This window comes from Malurus melanocephalus, unplaced genomic scaffold, assembly GCF_030028575.1.
Source record: "Malurus melanocephalus ecotype Western Australia unplaced genomic scaffold, MMel_1.1 scaffold_337, whole genome shotgun sequence".
NCBI classification, from domain to species: Eukaryota; Metazoa; Chordata; class Aves; order Passeriformes; family Maluridae; genus Malurus; species Malurus melanocephalus.
This window is the reverse complement of record NW_026623569.1, coordinates 45,878-67,399: the sequence shown is the minus strand read 5'-3', so window position 1 is coordinate 67,399 and position 21,522 is coordinate 45,878. Positions and strand designations below refer to the sequence as shown.

General features: G+C 35.6%; 1 protein-coding gene across 1 annotated transcript in view; it reads right to left on the bottom strand.

The window, feature by feature from the left end:
* LOC130580469 (receptor-type tyrosine-protein phosphatase delta) overlaps positions 1 to 21,522 on the bottom strand; it is a 115,367-nt gene that overhangs the window by 48,346 nt on the left and 45,499 nt on the right. Inside the window, exons 11-12 of the mRNA XM_057377989.1 lie at positions 12,997 to 13,120; positions 1,912 to 2,087 (exon numbers count right to left, since the gene is read on the bottom strand). Of these exons, the coding sequence (XP_057233972.1) occupies positions 1,912 to 2,087; positions 12,997 to 13,120 (300 nt within the window). The remainder of the gene's footprint in view (positions 1 to 1,911; positions 2,088 to 12,996; positions 13,121 to 21,522) is intronic.

The window sequence follows — 21,522 nt, the reverse complement described above, 5'->3', positions numbered from 1 at the left end:
GGGAAGCGATTCYATATTTAGAATGTTATACATTGCTTGAACTGCAAAAAACCTGCTCTGCTTTTAGAAATGATGGAAAGGGTAAAAGAATAAATATATATGTGTTTTGGTAAGCCTCCAGAAAGGAATGACTGCTGCCAAGAGGTTCAAGTTATGTAATCATTGCAATTATAGGTATCCAAGCATGTGAAAAAGACATCAATGCCAACACAGTACAGCATTAGGCTTTATGGTGCACTCCACCCTGTTCCAAGCTTACACATGCTGAAACATTTTCATTTTGAAATGGAGCTCATCCATGAACTACTGAAATATCAACTATTATCTAGTTACCTTGGTAAAATACTTTTACTGATTTAAAACCTTTCTGGATGATAAATCTTCTATCCTCCTCCCTAATCTCTTTCTGTATTATTGAAGTGCTCTTGATCCTCTGTATTTATGGCATTTTTTAACTCATTGCACAGGGMCTTTGATACCTTAGCTTTCTCCATCTTCCACCTGCAGTCCAGCAGCCTGSTTCCCATTTGCAGCTCCCTATCCCTTCACACAAGCTTCTAGGACAGTGTACCTCAGAATGCTTGTGGCAGCGTTTTTCCTGTGCCACTCCTGTTTGTTATTCATCTCCTGGATCTGAAAACCCTGCTGCTGTTGTTATGGCAGGTTCCCAAGCCAAGTGATTACCACTGATGTTAGAGTCACCCCTTCTTTCTCCTTCTTTTTGATTTCTACATTAGGTTGACGCTTCTGGCTTAGACCCTAGGTCCCATAAATGTGTTTGCAGAAAGCTCAGCAATGAACCAGCTGTGCAGCGCTCCCTCCAGCCACTGTGTGTTCCCAGCAATGGAAACATCAGCCCGAACAACCCATGAGGACTGCAAGTACMTCTTGACACAAAACACAGTTTTTGTGGAACAAGCTGGATGGACGAACCACCACGGAGGGCTAAATACTCGTTTATCTTCCTGCTTGGCTACTGAGGATGATTTTTCCCATTTCTTTTTCTCCCCATCTTTCTCATCTTTTTGTCTTCTTTAATTTTTTTTTTCTTTTTACTCCCTCTGTRATAACATCCACTCTTACAACTGACAAATGCCACTAAATATGAACCTGCTAGTACATCTTCATGCAACACTTTTTCTATCACTTTCCTTGTGTTTTAACAAAAACAAATTATTCTTTTTTATTACCCCATATATATAGCACATATTTTATAACTCTTCTAATAACAGAATCTATGTTTCTATTATTTGAATAGTACCCTTGTGCTATTATCACAACAATCTCCTTATGTTTTAGTCCTTTACTTTCCTAATTTTACTTTGGTCTGCAAAATTGAATTTGAAATACAACAGATAATTTTATGTTCTGTTACTGTGTATCCTTTGTAGCTTTTCTAGCTTTCAGCATGTGCTCAAAAAAATGTTTCTTTAGCAAATTCACATCCTCACTGATGTTAAATAATGCTGAATATATACCATTTAAAACTGAGAAGTGAGTGCTGTTGACACAGTATAACTTCCTTTAACATCCTTTAACAGGATGATACAATCATATTCTTTTTACTACAGGGGATGTAACTCTTTTGGTCACCTCCTAAGATTTTCAACATGATTAAAAGAGAAAAAAACCTCAAAATCACTGGGATCAAAAAATTAAAATCCTTCCAGGATACAAAAAAATACTCAATAAGTGGCATGACTTGGTATTTTCATAGTGGAAGCAATATTTCCTATGTAAGTGATTTTCTTCGTGTAGTCACTTTTAACTTGTGGTAACAACAACAAAAAAGAAAAATAATTTTTTACACATATAAAGAAGGCAGGCGAAAATATAGGAAGGAAAAAAACCACCCCTTATATTAGTGGTAACTGAGGTACAATATAATTAACTTGCATATTCTTTCCTTACCCTGGACCTCTCCTCTAGTTTTGTCATCATGACGACAGTTGCCCCTCGTTGTTCCCACATCATTCTCCAGAAGTCCCCGAAGGTTTCTGGCAATGCCCCCTGCGTTGCTATGTAAGCGTTCTGCTTCCTGTACCCATCGATGTAGTTGGCATTGATGTAGTCACTGCCCGGTATGCCTGCAAAGAGAGGAGAGCGAAAATTCAGGGCACAATTTCTGCGCTGTCCTTCTGCACAAGGGCTGAAAAATCCCATGGCACAGCTGGCTGGGTGAATCTTGGCTTGCTGCTTGCCAAGAAACGCGTGGGCACTTGCAAGTGAATGTATGCCCTTTGTGGAGTCGAGGAGCATGGTGGTCCCTCTGAGAATAACTATGCTTTTGAAAAAAGAGATGTTGTTTCATAAGAAGCATAAAAGAAGCCTGAAAATCTCTATCAGGTGGAGTCACCTTGGAGTCAACACAGCAGCAACCAAAAGCTGGTCTGATGCTGTCAGCAGACACCCAACAGTATGGCAGTCTCAGCCTGGGACATTTGGAAAAACTCTTGATCAGACACCCAGGGTAGCTCTTAAACATTCTTGTTGAGATCATTGCATTGCTTTTAAATACAGAAGAAAAAAATTCTTTTTCAAGACTATTAATATCACTACTGTATTCATTTTCCCCATTAAATGGGAAGATAATKATGGGTTTTATTGTAACAAAACACATTATGTAAGTCAGACTTAAGAAACAGTGGAATTTGCTGTAAAGTGTATGCATGAAATAAAGACCTCTGCAAGACTGAGTAAGAATTAAAAGCATGAAAAGGAGGTGGGATCCAAGACTTTTGGGCACAAAGGACCTACACCATTATTTGCTCGAGGCTCAGGTATTTTGGACAAGGCTTACACAGGGACTTTGGCTGCATCTACGAGACACGTGTCCATTGTTCGAGCCCTGTAGGAAGCAGGCCAGTTCCTAACTGCMATTTATTTAACTCAGGGTGTGCAATACGATGCCTGTACTGCAAGCTGGAACGAGCTGCTGGCCAAGGTCAACGAGGTGTATTGGCTGTGCTGGAGGTCACGCTAAAAGGCAGCCATGCCAATGGAAATGGGTAAAAATGGACTTAAAATTCTCAAGACCACTGCTGAATTTAGCAGTGCAGTGCCCAACTTTTAACTCAGACTATGTGCATGTTGAAAGATAAAGCAWGGAGGGATCAGCTTTTATTTGACTGCTGTTTTTTTAACTGATGGCTAGAGAAAGAAAAGATGCTCACGTGAGATCTCAGTGCTGGCTGAATGGCAAAGCAGTGTTAATTAGCCAAACATAGATCTCTGCATCTTAATAAGGTTTGTTAAAGTAATTGACCGAAGTTACTCATTTAATCAGAAATGAATGATTTATATTTACACGGCCAATCTGCCATACATGGCACCCAAGGAATGGTGCAGGTTCCACAAACTCTTTCAAAAAAGAGTTAAGCTGCTGATACCAGCTTCAGATTTATTGTATGGCTGTTTTCATTCCACAAAGCAAAAAATTGAGTTTCTTTGGCTAAGAAACAGAATAATTTATAAATAATTGTTTCCCAGGCTTTCTGGCAGAAACCAAATCTTCAGATATATTCTGATGCATTCTGATGCAATATCTCTTGCCGATGATCCCAAAGCAGRAGTTACAGGAGCTGCACACTCCTGCCTTTCCTGACTGAAAGGAACATCTAAAAATGTCTTCCAAAACAATAAAAATTTGAATGGAAATCAGAGGTACCCCTTTATAACTTTGTTCATTTTTAGCTACAATTGTAATAGTTGCTACACCCACTCTGGATAAGCTTAATGTTTCATTCCATCACTCACTTAGCAGTGAATGAACCCACAGACTAAATGTGACAGTAAGTAAAATCCAATATAATCTAGAAAATATTCAGATTATGGGTTACTGCAGCTGTAGTCCTGCAAAAAATTGCCTTTATGCTCAGTAAAGTTCCAAATGTGTTCTTATTTTATATGCTCAAATCATATTTAAACTTAAATTTTGACAATTAGAAGAAAAACCTGACGTAACATTTCAGGGATAAAATGACTTTATAACTTCAGGGGTACAAGAGAGGCAGAAAATGGCACTCCTCAGCCAAGATGCATGAATGGACACAGGAAGACTCTGACTCTGATTTGACCTGACTCAAAGTCTCTTCCAGGAGAAAAATAAAACAAAATAAAAAACCCTTTGAAACCCACATGGTCCATAGCTGAAGAGAATGATTTCCCTCCATGAAAGGCAGAAATTAGAGCTCAAAAGCATCACTGTTGTAGATCTGAAGCTGTTTTACCCGACACTTCTTATTGCGCATATTGGAATTAATGATATAGAAAATACAACTGCTAGGCACAATGCTGCATTTTCTTCCTTTATCAAGATAATAAAACATTTTTTTTCACAAAACAGATGAGAAAGAAAAATGAAGCCAACAGGCGAAATCTACACCAACTGGGTATTATTACCAAAGGAACTGAGAAAGCTGGTAAAAATGTTTTCTGCATAAATTTGAATTTTATTATGATGCCTGGTATCATACTTTGAAGCACATGTTATAAATAAAAGCCTGAGGAAAAAATGAAAAACAACACTTTGTAAAGCGGTTAAATGATCTTCTGGGAAAGCTGTCCTCTGGAACTGATACTGCACAAACTCAGTGTGAAAATTAATCATGAGAACTATAGTAAAATGTTCACTAGAGAATGATCTTTACACATTTTAGCAACCAATCCTAATACCTGATGTAAAAAAATTAAGAATCCCTACAATTGTAAGTACTCTTCCTACTTACTAATTTGCATTAAATTTATTGAGAAATTATATTAAAATATGTAACTTCTAGATGCAATAAATTCTAATTCTTTTAATTAGAATGAAGAAAAACTTCCAGATTATACCTTCCTTGATCTATGATTCAAGTAAGAAAGAATTAAGACTAACAATTATAAAGAGGATTTCTTCTCATCTAGTTTAAAGTGGCAATTTTCACTCTCTTTCTCCACCAGACTTCTACAAAGTGGACACCGAAAATTCTCTATGTCCATTAGCTAGAAAAATTATTTTATAAGGCACGTCAGCTTCATGGCACAAAATGACTTGGGACATGGACCTGAAAATCTATGAACCACAGGCCCTGAGGAACTATTATAGATTTAACCAAAGCAATTGGGGGGGGGGGTGGAACAGGACCCCAGCCGAAAATGTTTGTCCAAAACTTGCACTAACATGTTCATCAAGGGTTTATCTCTAGCTAGATCTACTGGAACACAGTACTCAATAGGGTTTTATCTCTGCTGAAATCAAGAGAACAACTTGATTCAGAATGCTCAGCTCCATTGTCTCTCTCACACACAGTATCCATTAGCTATTTTTTTTATTCTTCATCCATTCTCATAGTCCCTTTAAGTATCATACCCATTTTTCACAGAGTCTCTTTTCATCACTGTTTTCATGCATGACCTCCACTTCATATCCYGCTCCAAAATCCTTAAAGCCCTCTAGGGAAGGTGCCTTATCATAAGAGGACTAATGAATTGTGTGCAGTTTAAAAATAACAAATACAAAACCTGAATATCTGTAAATATCAAAAGTGAAAAAGCATAAAAACTTATCAAAGTTTTCTAAATGTAAAATCTAGATAAATCTAAAATCTAGATAAATCTAAATATTTCTGCAATGACTTTTCTGGCCATAACCTCAATCCAAGCTGAGAAAATGGAACAATTTTCTGTCAAGTCTAATAGTGCAAAACCAATCAAATGACAACCAGTCTGACTGCAGTACAATGAAATCCTGCAAACTTTTGTTAGATGCCATAGCTTGAAGGCAACACACCCACAAGCACAGCAGCAATTGCCATCGTTACTTAAATTTGGGTTTCATAGTTAAGAGGTCACTTGCTCTGTAAAAGCATGGGTCAAGAAGGGGACAAAGCAACCAAATTCTGCCTTCAGTAATATCGATCAGAATCTCACTTAAGTTTATTGGCAGCAGTGGGATTTACTGTACACATAGGAGGGCATACCTGAAGTGCAAATTTAGGGTAATTTGTGCTGTATAACCTAACTTTTACAAGTTTTGCAAAAGTAGACACAGTTTCTGCACAAGAAGTCAGTTAAAGACCAAGCTCCTGAACCATGATTCTACCATAACTATTTTCCAGTAGCATTTTCAACTATGGTGATGAATGACCAGAGTCTGCAATATCCTTATTTAGTCAGACAGGAGTTGAGCACAATGGGGGAAGAATCGAATGAGTAGTTCAGCATAAAAGACAATCCATTTTCAAGTATCTCAAGAGAACAAAGAAGTTTAGTTGTTATAGAGTAAAACTGAATGAGCAATTAAATAAAATTAGCCAATGCCACAATTAAAGTGCAAAAGATTAAAAAACTCATGAACTGTACTGATCTCAATTTATGCTGAAAACTCATGAGCTGAGATGACAGCACAGCTTACTGCAACATAGACTCAGATCCACAAGGCTAATAATGTAGACCTTAGGAACTACTTGATTTCCTGAAGAGAGTTATAATCTTAAATAACTTTAATTAGACTTCACGTTTTATTCACAAACYGAAATCAAATAATGAAATTATTTCAAGCCTTTACAAAGGCTCAGCACTGAACAGCCTTTCTATTGAAAACAAATTAAACTATAAAGCTTTGTTTCTGTGCTGCTTCCTTAAGACATGTGCTTTTAAGTCATAAATAGTGTGAAGTAATGGGATTAAATTCTGTCACGCTTGTAAACAAGTTGGAAAAATACCACGATGAACTCAGGGTGCTGATGAAGTTGTGCTATTGGTTTAAATCAATGTCTGGTGTTTAGAACAGTGTCAGAGCAAAAACTGCAGGCTCATTGTGCATATCTGAACAAAATAGTGCAGAAAATCTAATTCATGTAAGAGGCATGAACCAGGTTAATTATAAAAGGATGCAGATCATGTCCCTCAATATCATCTCTTTTCATCTCTTTCTCCTTTGCTTTCTTTGTCGTTCAAGCCCAGCTCTGCACCATTCACATGGCAGGATMAATGTGGGGCCTAAGGACTGGTGATATTTTTTTGTTCCCTCTTTCTCTTGCCTTGTCTGGTCAAAGCACAGCTGTCATATTCTACCCCATACTCCACACAGAATTTCACTGCAGGAGTGGGGGGATTGTGGAGGTGTATTGTGGCTTGTTAGCCAGCACATTTCAGGAGTTTATTTTAGAAGCTGGGAACTATTTAAGTGTACTGTACAAAATCAGGGGTTTGATAGCCAACACATTTTTATTCTAAATAGTGGTCTGATTGCCAGAGTTAAGGCAAATCTACAATAAAAGCGCAGCAGCCCTGACTCGTGGAAGAGCCTTTGTTCAGCCTCATGAGAATTTACAGTGACAATGTGGCCCCTGCCATGGGTTGTGAAAGCTGGTGATGCTGTGCTCAATGTCCCCTGGGACATGGTTGGCCCTCYTGGCTGCCAGGGTATTGCTGGCTCATGTCCAGCTTCCCCCAGGTCCTTTTCTGCAGCACTGCTCTCCAGCATCCAGTTCCCCAGTCTGTCCGTGCTTCCATGGTTGCCCCATCCCAGGTGCAGAATCCAGCACTTTCTCTCGTTGAACTTAATGGGGCTGTTGATTGCCCTGACCCCTAATTTGTCGAGAAATCTCTGCAGGGCCTCWGTGTTAAGGGAGTCAACAGCTTTTCTCTATTTTGTATCATGTGCATGATTAGTAACATGCTCAGCATCCTTTCCAATACTGCACTCAAGTAATTTGTGAACATGTTGAGGAGCACTGGCCCTAAGGTGGAACCCTACAGAACCCCATTAGTGAATGGTTCCCAGTCTGTGGTTATCCCATTCACTACAGCCCTTTGTGCCTGACCTGTGAGCCAGCTGCCCACATGACATGTTGACCCAGCGGTATGCTGGGTAACATATACCATGAGAGAAGGTATCAAAAGCTTTGCTGAAAATTACATCAACTGGCATTCCTTGATCAATGAACAGGTGCTAGGTGCCAGTATCAACTGTTTACGTGTATGTTTTCATAACATAAAATCTATATAGCTAAAAAAGTCATCAAATTGAAATGGTCTAAGCACAAATCTGTGCTTTAAGAACTTACTGAAATATGAAGTAGAACAAGACCAGCGAAGGTACTCTAGTACTGAATATTTGTACAATGAAGGCWTTTCACAAGGACTGAGGAAGATTCATAACAAAGTAAGGTAAAAGGAAAAAGCAATGTCAGGAAAAAAAAAAAAACCCTATAAATAGCTGGATTGTGAATAGACTGTTAGGAGGAACTATGAGAGCCTGGTGAAGAGGGAAAGGATGAATGATATGGAGTCTCAAAGAGAAATATTGTGTTATAGAGAATAATGAAATGAAGGCATTGTCAAAAAGGGATCGGCAGAAGATGCAGAATTAGGCATGAAAAAGAAAGGGATTGGTTAGAGGAGAGAAGAGAACTATTTGAAAGAAAAAAAAAAAGGCGAGAAAAGTGAAATGTAGGTGTGCAAACTAAGACCTAAGAGTGTAGAAAATCTATAGACAAGATGAGACACTTGGAAGCTCCACGGTGAGATGAGAAACTAGTAAAAGGAGACTAGCAGAAAGAGAAAGGAAGCATGAACTTGTTTTGTTTTGGTCTAAAAGCTGTCTAGTATTAAGAAGTACAGAATGAAAATAAACAGATTGTTCTGTCTCTCTGCCTCAGAGATATAGGTAGCAGCATTGCACTAGGGCACTACCCACCATACATGGCAGTATGTGCAGACAGCAGTATGTTGCACAAGACTGCAAAGCAGATACTGAAATCTAACTTGACATCATCTCCGTGATTACAGCTGCCTGCAACATGGTTTAGTGATTCGTCAACTCTTTAACCCTGAGAACTCAGCAGTTAACAATCAAAGGAATRTTTTCTTGAATAGGACTATTAATTTATACTCTAAATGATGCATTAAAAGGACTAATGAGCACCTCTACTAATATAAAATGAAATGGTATCTGGTTTGGTGTTTCCTGCAATACCCAGTTTCAGTATAAGTGTGCACAGTAGATAGGTACCAAATCTTTATTAGTCAGTCAAGAGAAAAGCCACTGGATGTTTTCCTAAAGTTTTCCCCAATAGAAAGTATGGCTATGTACAGATTTGAGCAGATTTCAAGGCTATCAAGAATGGCAGCATTTAAATTACAAATATAACAGTATCCGTAGACTCATACACCTACAATTTGTCTCAGCATTGTTGTTGAGACAGCCACTATGAAGTCGACTCTATGCAATCTATTTCAGAGGCTCTAACACTGTGAAATCTACTTCACTGATCTTTCTGTACCCTGCTACTCATCAYTGAAATACTTTTGTTGTTTTTAAGGCACTCCAGGCTTTTAGGGTGAGGGGCCATACAGTTACTCTACATGTATGTATTGTTAGGAGAAGGCAACATAAATGTAATGTGAGAGGCAAATAATTTGTATATGTCAGGACTCTTCAGTAGGTTTTCCAGTCTTTATATCACTCCAAACAATTTCTAAATCTAACAGTGATGGTCTGCACATTCAAAGCTGATTAACTGGCAGCTGGCCATCAGACAAATAAGAATATTAGCAGCTTCTTGCCTTTTCTTTCTTTACCACTTATAAAACAGGCAGATCCTTCTAGTGTTAACAGCATTTTAAAATCACTAAATATCCCATTAAAAAAATTACCTGGCTGAAATATGGTATTTTTTTTCTTTTAATAACTAGCATTATGCACATGCATGCCACTTAAGCAGACTGGGTAGCTCCTAAAATAACTGGCAAAACTTTTTAAAATGCAGAATGTTTTCTATGGGGTCCCCCCCTCATTTTTATTTACGTCTTAGAGGTTTAAGATCACAGATCTAGCTGTTTTAGCTTGATCTATTTCTCTTTAAATCTCTTCCTTAAATCCATTTAGATGCATATTATAAACTTCACTACATTCCAACATTCTGTCATGATACTTTAAAATTCCAAGTGTCCATCTCGGAAACAGCCAAAGACAGCACAATATGAGCTGATTTCAAGATCACAATCAGATTTCAAAAATGTGGGAACAAAATTTCACGAATTATGATTTTCTTTCAGGAGGAAAATCAAATTACTTCATACAATCTGAGTTTTCCCTCCAAAGGCATATCTTGTGTTAAACAGTGTTAAAACAAATATTCCTGTGAAGTGAGCAATTATGTTGTGTAACTCCATGCTGCATGTAATTACAGAGGCCAACTTTGTGAGTATTCAAAACCAGGTTTGAACAGGACTATTGAAAGGCATCAAAAKAAATACTTTGAAGGTTTTAGTGAGCCTTGTGTTTCAGGGCTAACACAATTTTTAACAATTTGACATTATCAACAGTCAGAAAGAAGTCATTTCAATCTCTTCTAATTGCTTCTTAAGAATTTCTAGTAATCACTTAGAATAGGCTCCTGAGTTGTGTAACTGCATAAAAACTGGCCTTGTGTCTCATTCCAAGCACCAGTTACAATATTCCACATTTCTGCAACACTGTAAAGAGGCAAAGTATGCATCAGTGTAAGATTACAGTTTGACAGAAGCTTGTATTTTCTTCATAAGTACTTGTTCTTAAACAGGAAGCAATTGTCCAGGTGTAAAGTGGAGCTCTTCTCATTACAAAGAGCACAGTTATTACTCTAACCTCACAAATAATACTAGTTTTCTAATGGCCACCAAAGAAATGGGGATAAGGCCTATATGCAAAATCTAGCCAAATATTCTCCAAATAGTTGTAATAAAATATAATGCAGTCCAAATTTAAGTAGTGATTAAGTTGTGTAGTTACATTTATAAAGAAGAATATATATTTTTAAGTAATATTCCAAAGTGATTTCCCTAGTAGCATGAAAAAAACCACAGATGTCAATTGAATAAAGTGCTGCCCAGACTGTGCATTTTCATATCAGAAATGCTGACTTAAAACCTGAAAGAGAAGTACTTAATAATAAATGTTAAGACCAAYGTATTAAACTTACAAGGGTAGGCACACAAAATTTCAGCAACACAATCATGTAAAATCCCAGGAATAAAAATTTTTAAGAGGATAACTATATACTAAATTATTTTGGTTTTCAATGTATCATTTTATAAAGAGGCATTTAATATTTGATTTATTYACCATATGCTCTTTTCACCATAATCTAAAGATTTAGAAAATATTTAAAATCCTTCAAATCACCAAATGGGTCAAAATCCCATTTGTGGTTTTACATCTAACACTATTATTACAAAAAGCTATAATATTTTTCTCTGTTTAGGGTCAATGACTGTTAAAGATTTATAAATTTCAGCCTCACCATGATATTTCTTACTTTAAATAAGGGAATCAAACATTACAGTTTAACTATATTATGTCCTCACTCCTTAATTTATCCAGTCCTTTCCAGRTATAATGTAAATTCTTTTCCATATTTTACTATTTCTTATTTAAAAACACAGTCTAATGTATTGCATAATTTAATACTTTGAATTAATTTGACCAATATTTTCTATTTTGCCCCTTATATTTTCTTTCCATTCTCTGAACATAATAATTTTATTAAGAGAACCACATTTCATGGCTTGTTTACATAAATGGGAAAATGGTAGTCCAGTTTGCTAATATATAAATTAACAAATAAATTTGTTTGCATTTAGTTTTTTTGTTCCCCTACTCTCCCTCTTTACGCAACTCTTTTTCCAAACAAAATCCCAAGAAAAACTTGAACCTTCTTTCTGTCAATTAAACTTATTTCTGAGGTTTCTATTTTCTATRTTGTTTACAATGCAATATGAAAAAGGGTAAGGACATTGCAAAAAAAGTCTCGTCAGAACTGCTCTATGAGCCTCAGAGGTGGAAAAAACACAAGCAGATTATCACATGCAAATTCTTCAAGGTAATTACTAAAATTTGCTAATACAYTTGAGAAGCTCTTATCTGTGATATCAAAGTCTATGGTATGTAGCTGCAACAAATGAGGAAAGATCTAAACACCCATCAGTGGGATTGCATTTTCCTTCACCAAACAGCTAATATTTAAATAGATTACACCTATAAACCCAGTCTTTAGGTCTGGAGTAGCCAAAGATAAGCAGCTGTTTATAGCTGTAAATCAAAATATCTTGCAGTTCCACTTGCAGCATGTTATGACCGCAAAAATTAAGACCTTGAATGTCAACAGCATATAATTTTCCGAATAAACTGAAAATTTGTCTTCAACCCAAGAAGCAGGTTAAATGGTTAGACAGAATTGGAAAAATAAAAAAATCCTCTTATTGAAAGCATCCTGATGCTTGCTAAAAGAGACACAATACCAAGCCCTGACTATCAGTAGCAGTTTGCTTCAGTTAAAACTCTACATTATTTAAGATTCTGGAAGGCTTTTTGACAGATAACAATTTAATGAAAAGCTCTTACCATATCACACTCTTTAGTCAGTGAGATACTCCCAACAGTGTCTGCATGTGGACATTTATTTAAAAACTCTAGTTTTAAATTAAAAATTAAATTTGTAAATTCAAAGTTATTTGTAAATTTATTTAGAAATAAAAASATTTTTACAAAAATATTTGTAAATTATCTGTAAATTTGGAAAACAAATTACAGGGAGTTTTAAAAATATCCTCAGAGAACATGAGGYTGAACTGATTTTTGTTCCCGCATTAAGGTTTTGAAAAGTAAAACTCAGTGAGCAGATATCTTGATAATTTGATTGATCAACAAACCCCTCAACCCATGCACACTTACTGCTACATTTGCTTTGCAGTGTTAGTATACATAAACAGCAATATTAATCTAATTTAGGTAACTCAGTGGCATATGCACAGGAACCTAATGCATTCAGTGTTACACATGAAACCCTGTATATTTTAATACAAGTTCATAATGTACTACTGACAATAAGCATCTGAAAAGGATTTTCATTACAGTAATTTAATGGAAGTACTATAAGTAACACTTTATATTACTATATAAACATATTGATTGGTAAAATCATCCTAGATTTTAGTGTTTAATTAATTTAATTTTAAAGGTCTCCTTACCTTCTATTGCTGAGAGTAGAACACGAGAATGGTCATATGCAATTACATTCGCATATCTATTCTTTGGTTTGTTTACTTCCAGGTTAGAGTGTTCCCATGTGAACTGCTGACCGGGATCAATAGACTTCAAAAGACAAAGAGAAGAAAAGGAAAGGAAACTTTCAGCTAGGGACTACATAATTGTTTTATTTATGATGATTACAAACTATATTATCATAGTTTACTCTGGAAATAATTTGCTTTTGAAAGAAAATTATTACTTCAGGACATATTGTAACATATTATCTATCATATTATATAAACCATTTTGTATTTATGTATCTGAAATTTCCATGAAGACTTTAAACCATAGACTTTTAAAATCCAGGGTTTTTTCTTCAGGGAAAGCAAACTATCCATCTTTTTATCTTTTCTCTTGTTTTGGCAAGTGAGGAGCWCTACACTAAGAGAGAAAAAAATGATATCAAAACTCTCAAAAAAAYATTGGGATAAAGGGGAATAAATTTTTTTTCTTTATTAATAAGTGCACATGTTCAAAAATTTCAGCATCCTGTTTAACAAATAAACTCCAAAGGCTCCTGAGGAAGTTTTCCAGAAGAAAAATAATGTTTCTGTTCTTTTATTTTGATGCCAAGCCAACACATGACAGCAGTGTTGCTCAGGAAACTGTGTTTCAACCATAGAGAGCAACTTGTTTTTTATTTCCTTGAATCATAAATAAGCAAGTAATTCAGGCATATTTGAAATTTTAATGACATCTTATTCATAAATGTAACTAATCTTATTCATAAACAAAACTCCATGCTCCCAGATTCGCTGTTTATTTTCTGTTTCCTTCATGTTCCAGGGTGGAATTACAGAAGCCCCACATCCCTTCATCCTTCACCACTAGGGAGACTTCAGGCTCTAGCACTTCTACCTCTGTGGCTGAACTATGTATGAAGCAATGTGAATACAAAATAGGTAACAGATGGTACCTGCTTATGCTCAATATGGTAGTGGCCATACRAAAGGTCATCTCATACTGAGATGTTGTGAATAATCACCCATTGTTTTACCTTCCCCTTCTGTAACATCAGAGACCTTAAAATTGTTTCATCAATATGAATACACAAACATGGTTTAAAGTTTATGCCCTCTGCTTAATCCTGGCAAGAACTGGCAGCTTCCTATGCCAGCTAGAGGTAAACTGAAAAAAAAMCAATGATGACACAGATAAACCTAGATGAGGCAGCTCACCAACACTATGGTCATTTTCTGTAAGTACACCAGAAACATGGCACAAGTCAGAAGATCCATACTGCCACTACAGCATGAAGCCAACAGTTTTACTGACTCTTCCCATGGTTGCAACAGCTGCAAATCCCTTTCATGTTAGTGGGAATAAAATATGACCTGTAATCTATTAGAGTAAGTATTGCCTGACAGTGAGCATGTGTGAAGTTAATTAATGTGATGTTACAAAGACTTGTCTCTTAGATTAAAAATTGGCCAGTCTGAAAACTGCTTCATTATCATGCATCTTTACATATTTTATATAATTTATTTATTTAATATTTCGAGCATTTATTTATTTATTTATTTATTTATTTTATTTTATTTATTATTATTTATTTATTTAATATTTTGCTTCTTTACTGAGATTATTCTTAAAAAAAGAAATCATTTTTTCCCTGGCTGCCTGACAGAGAAACATTTGTCTTTTGGAAGACAAATACCTAAGAAAAACAAGTACCTCATCCTATTAACTTATACCCTGGACTCAATTAACTTTTACAACAATTACCCCTTAATTTTCCTGAGTTTTATTTTCATTACAGTCCTCTGGAGCTGGGTCTGATTGGCTCTCCTGCACTACCTAGCTATGGAGAGAAGTACAGTGTGGTGGCTCAGGCTCTGGCTCACCCTTTGTATAATGCTTTACCGACAGTAACTGAGATAGAGTGCCTGGCAGCTCATCTCCCAAAAGGAACTGAAGTGGGACTTCTTAGAGGAATAAAGAAGAAATTAAATGCTTGGGAGCACAATCAAGGTCATGAAAATTCTACTCGGGCTTTGGATATGACTAATTTGAACTGTATCACTATGTGTGTTACCAACAATTCAAAGGGCATTCTTAAATGCAGCTCTGAATGAATCTGATTTTTTAACCTTCTAACAATTTTTGACAGCAAACAATTTGGCTTCACTGTATTGGAATTTTGTTTAATTATGAATAATAGCTCTTAAAATGTCAATTGTATTAGGAGCTTGTTATAATTAAGTTAGTATCTTAATAAATGAACAACTAAGAGATTGCTAAAACTGGTGATGGCTTTTTTTTTTTTTTTTTTTTTTTTTTGAGCCCTGCTGGCTTTTTTTTCCGGCCTGTAAAGTAACAACAAACTATCCACCGGCTAATATTCTGCCACTTGCAAAGGCAGACATCACTTCTGTGCTGTGCTTAAGTACAAACATAGTGACCTGATTTGAGAGTAGGGCTTCACCCCTCTACAGCAAAAATATTACTTTTTCTGACAGCAAAGTGAAATTTTTATTTCTCAATAAAGCAAGTGAAAMAATTTTACTCTGTAAAATTTTATTCATTTTCCTTACAATTTACTTTCATCCCAGTAATGTTTTCCCATGCTCTGAGAAGAATGGCTGGAAGGATTTTGAAGCAGGTACACACTGCTTAATTTAAAAACATTAAGTATTTTTATCTTTACTGCAAAGTGCTATTTATTTCMTCAAAGGTGTAGAGAAAGAATTTGGACCACTCTTCCATCAGTGCTGGGAATAGAAGAGTTATATACACATATACTATATTTAAGGCATGTAATATACCTCTTTATCAGCAGGCCAGCAATTCACCTACATCATATGACTTGAAAAGTAGTAAAATTTACATAATGACTTCTCTCAGCACTAATCTCCCCTCTTTTCCCTTTTCAGTTAATGGAGGTGAATAAGAAAACTTATGCAGGATATTTGCAGGTCAAGTTTTCAGAACTTTGTAAAATAATTTTTATATATTTATCTCAGAATTCTAGTAATAATTTGGAACACAAATATAGCACTGACAATACTAACCACATATTAATGCATTATATTCTAATTAACTTTTAAAATAAAATACATTATTTGACCAGGAATAATGCACATCTATAATATCTGTGACTCCTTAGATAGTATTTTTTGAGACACATATATGGAAATATGCTATCTAAACCACAGTTCACAGCCCTAGAATGAAGCACACACTTCTGCATTGTTCTAGACAGATTACTGAAGCAGACCATCTGTCTTATCTTTTAGGTTTTTACCTACACCCCCAAAATATTCTGGAAATTACTTCACAGTGTAAGCTGTCACATACACTTTCTCTTCACATTAGACAAGAAAACTAGAAAATACCAAAATAAACAGGCTGTCTACCATTGCTGCTAGTTTTGAGCCTGGACTGAAGGACCCTGGCATTAAATTATAAAAAATAAAACTGGACATAAATAATCGTTTAAAAAAATACTTGTAAACAGTAAGTTTAAACTGCAGTTTWGCATATACAAAGAAAATTTTGTTTATACATAGAAAATGATGGTCTAAGATTCTTATCCATGATGAGAAACACCTTAATCTCTATATTAAACCTACTTTTCATGTGAATTTACAGATTTTTAAGAATACTTTAAATTTAAAGCTTAGCTTCAACTGTTCAGTATTCAGTATAATTCTTCCACTTTTTACTGCAGAGCGTTTAAGGGTTCTAAGGCTACTGTTCAATATTAAGAAAAAACCCAAACATATGCATGTATGATGCACAGCCAGATGGTGTAAGTTAGTCATTAATATTTAGGTCTACATGCAGACGTAGTTARCATAAATTATCAGAATCAGGCAAATGGATTGAACTTTAATCTTTCCTGKTTTTTTTCACCAATCTGAACCACTTTGTGGCCTTACCATCCTCCCACAAAGCATCATTTTGTCAAAAGAAAGTTAATCTGTATTTCCTCAGACTTAATAACGGTGCTGGAACAAAGAGTTGAGTGGTATTGGCAGACACATTTCAGAAGTGTGAAAGACCAATAACTCATGAATAACAAGGCCCTTCTAACAGTTTTAATGAGTGCTTTAATGGTTTAATGGATGGCACTTTAATAGGATTTCTAGTATTTTCATTCTGAAAGCTTGCCTTCAATAAAGCTGTCATTAATAAAGAGCTAGATTTCTTCACAGCATAACAGTGTAGAATGGGTGCTTTGTGCAAAAGAAATAAAAATATCTGTAATACTGTTAATTCCCTCCCATGCTTTGACAAATCTTTCAGCTATTGTGTTCCAAATGGCTGGCTGCTGAAACAAGTGTGATCTGTTAGTAGGAAAAGACTTGTGCAATATTTACTAATACAATGCACCATCCATAAAATAGGTCATTGGCTAATAATCATGGTAACCAAAATGTATTTCCAGAAGAATTTCAGGCACTCCCCTTCCAGTAAACTCTGTACCTGCTCACTTTGCAATTTTCCTTTACATCACTTAAACAAGAGGTAAATGTTCCCTGATGTGTGAGTCTTCTCAAAACCGTATCCTGGTTCAGCACGAAGGAACAAAGGAGTATGACAAAATGCCACCTCTCCTGGTGCAAGCTGACACATGCCRGCTCGCTCTGGAACAGTGCTCCTCTGAGGCTCACTACAGCAGCAATTTAGGAGCCAGCAGTTTTAAGTTTCTGTGGGATGTGGGGATTGATGTATACTGCACAGGCTCCACAAGCCAGGAAGAGGAAGGAAGCATGTCCTGTAAAGCATTTCCAAGCATTGGTGGTGCTGTGTTTGTGGCTTGAATTAAATCACCAAAGACCACTGGTTTACAGAGGAACTTAAAACCAGGTAGGCAAAGAAGAATGAAAGGGTTTGAGAGCCTGTCAATGCAAACAGACTCAGCACAACTGTGGAAATTACAGAGCTATGCAGAGAAATGAACAGTTTGACCGTCTTTTACCAATGTCATCTTTTGTGATGAGAATTTCATACCATAGCTGATGAACATATAATAGAGTGCTATTGTATTATACAGGAAACTTGCTAATAGAATGAGATTTAAATACTGCATTACCAAAATGTGAATGAATGCTAGATGCATGAACATTAATTCATGATCATGGCCATTTGCCAACTGGAATTATGTTTTTTAATTAAGACAAAGATTCTCCCRTCACACTGCAAAGGGTATAATTTTCAAGAATATGAGGGAAAGCTGCACACATGGCTAAAACTTCTTCTGAACTTGAATATAARTTTTCAGCCTGGTCCTAAAAACAGTTAAAAATGCAGATGAGACAATTTCTGTTAACTCTCAAAGGTTAAGTGACCTAACTGTTCAACAGCAGCTAGAAATACAACTAAGCTTTTGCCAAACTCTTCTCAAGAAAAAAGGGTATTTCCTGTACACCATCAAGCTAAAATTCTTATGATTAAATGAAATTATGCAAACCTGATTCCAGTGGAATTAAACAAGCTATATAAACATATTACTGAAGAAAACTGAAGGATGAAAATATGCACTATTTGAAAACATCCTTGAAGGAGAGTCTCCATTTCAAAMAGCTATAAACTCCCTAGTTTAAAAAATTAATCATATTGGTTTGTGTTTCTTTGCCATCAGTCTTAAATATAATCTGTTTATTCCTGACTTGCAATTAAAATACTTTAATCATGGTATCATAACTAGTTGTAATAGAAAATATTTTGTGTTGAAAATACAGGACTACAGTCAGCTTCAGGTAGAAAACAAATATCAGAGCAGATGAATACCTGAGTAATGAAAAAACCCTGTTTTGTTTAAATATTTCTTGGTCAAAGAATCCTGCTGTTTTGCTTTATATAGAGTATGAAATACAGCAGGTCTTGCATACTAAACTTTATAACTGTCTCTGAGAAATGAAACACTGGTTCTATTTTAAATTTTCAACATAATTTTCATCATATTTTTAAAGAGCTGTCAATATTTTTTATTTTAAAGATAAAGGAGTGAAATTCCTCATTGAGTCCTCCATTTTTCTCCATAAGCCCCTAAAAATATTGCAAATTAATCTTCCTTAAAAACCCCTGCAAAGCTTAATTTTATCTACAATGATCCAAATAGTTTGTCCTTGAATAATTTTTCTTGCTTCAAGTAGACTACTTTTCTCTTTCTCATATATGGCTACTTTCAGTTGGGAAAAAAAAACAAAAAAAAAAACCCAAAACCTCTGATATTAATTACAGTATAGAATCACAGAATCATGAAAGTTGGAAAAGACCTCCAAGATCACCGAGTCCACCCGCTGACTGAGCACCAGCATTACAGCCACTGCACTAAATGCCACACCCGGCTGTTTCTTGAACACTTCCAGGCATGGTGACTCCACCACTTCCCTCTGTTCCAATGCTTTCAGTGAAAAATTCTTCCTCATGTCCAACCTGAACCTCCCCCAGCACAGCCTGAGGCCACGTCCTCTTGTCCTGTCACTTGTGGTATGGGAGAAGAGACCAACCCCCACCTGGCTACAGCTTCCTTTCAKAAAGTTATTTGACTAATTAAACTGTCTCTGTGAAATTCCTTGCCACAATAACTTTAGGTATCAGACCAAAATACTGCATCCTAATAGGTAACTTAGGTGCTTTCTTTAATTTGATTAATTACATAAGCATAAAGAAATGTTATCCCAATTAAGCATTCACAGCACAATGGARGGAGCTAATACATACTCTAAATCTTGGCTAGCCCCAAGCATCTTTAAAATTCTCTACCATTGCTATGCTGCTGGCTCAGATACCACTCTAGCTGGAACTAAGCACCAAACAACCTAGGTGAAAGCAACAACATATGTGCTATTAATAAGAAGACAACTTTTCATCGTCCACTGACTACACTAATTGTTTCTCAATTAATGGAGCACATCCTATGAAAGTAAAGTTACAATATACCAATAAATGATGTTTGTAATATTAGTAAGAGGAAACTATTATAAAGAAAAAGAATAAAAACATGTTTTTGCTGAGGAAAACATTGATTTTTGCCCATGACTGACTATTATCTACAATGATATAGCAGTTAAGTGAGGCTCTTTCTTTGCTAGAGATTCATTCAGTGGATTATCTRTTCTTCCTAGACTTCTAAAATGTATTATATTGATAATAAGTTTTATATGTGCTTCAACAATACAAGATTTACTGTGCTTTAGCATGCAGTGTTTATGTTGTTGTAGCTTGAGATACAAAAAGAGAAATATAACATATTCAGCAAACTGTGTTCCCATCACAAATCCTACCAACCAATTCTGAAAAGCTACAATAAAACAATTTCAAAATGCATCTTCATGTTTTCCAATATGCAGTGTTAAAGCAAAAGACTGGTTGGAATTTACGGAAAGAAACCAGATGACAGAAAGCATTAAATTATATACAACTTCTTGTAACATTTGTTAACCAGTGCATAGACATACATTCACAGTAAATCATAAAGTAACACACAGAGTCAGATAGTGTAATTTTTGTGTTGCAGTGACAGACTATCACAAAAAAATAGTATGAATCTGAATCTAGTTCCTTAAGGGTGTAAAGCTGTATCTACACATGTCAGATAAGAAATGTCATTTTACACAAGACTCAGAAATCTGCTTTGGAGGAATAGATTTTCTGTTCTGTCTTACAGGATGAAAATGACTTTACAAATACATCATAGAGTAGGCAGAATATTACTGGTTTTATTCAATTTATCTCCATGACCACTTTTTATTTTTAAATTCTGAAGTCCCAGTTAAGAAGGAGATAAAATATAAAGGTCAGTTTCTTATGAACACAGATTTTTGCTTAGCAGCTGTCAAGTCCATATGGACCCTTACATTACATAAAAATGCCACTGAAATTGCCAAAGTCAGCAAAAGCTTAATAATAATCAGCTGGAGTCAATCTTGTCKTTAAATTACAGAACAGAAAAGAACTGTGTGACATTATGACATTATATGTCATGTTAAYACAAAGAAACATCATTTTTTTTAGGCTTGGGGATTGCAAGCTAACAAAAAACTAATGAAGGCTTATGAAAAAAATATTTATAAGTAGAAATGAACCTCACTGAGAAGAAGTCATAGCACTATCTATGCCAACACTATAGCATGGTAGGAGAYACTATGAAGAAGACATTATGAAATAGTATCTGAAGACTTGTAGGAAGTAGGAACTCATGCAGTTGATGACACTGAACCTTAGAAAACATTATATAGCTAGAAGTTGTTCTGCACTGGAGAATACACTGCACTTTGCAGATCACAGCAATGAAGCAATTCCCTTTTTTTATTTTTTTCTTGAGAATATATAGTTGATACCATGCATACTGTTTACTGCTTTGCAATACCTCTTYCCCATCTTACCACATTAACCTGGATATTACTTACAGAACCAGAGTGCAGTGGCATATCATTTGAACTTATTTCTTTAATGGCATTTTCAGATTCTTTTTCAATTAGATTTCACATGGCATGAAAGGAACATATTCTCAG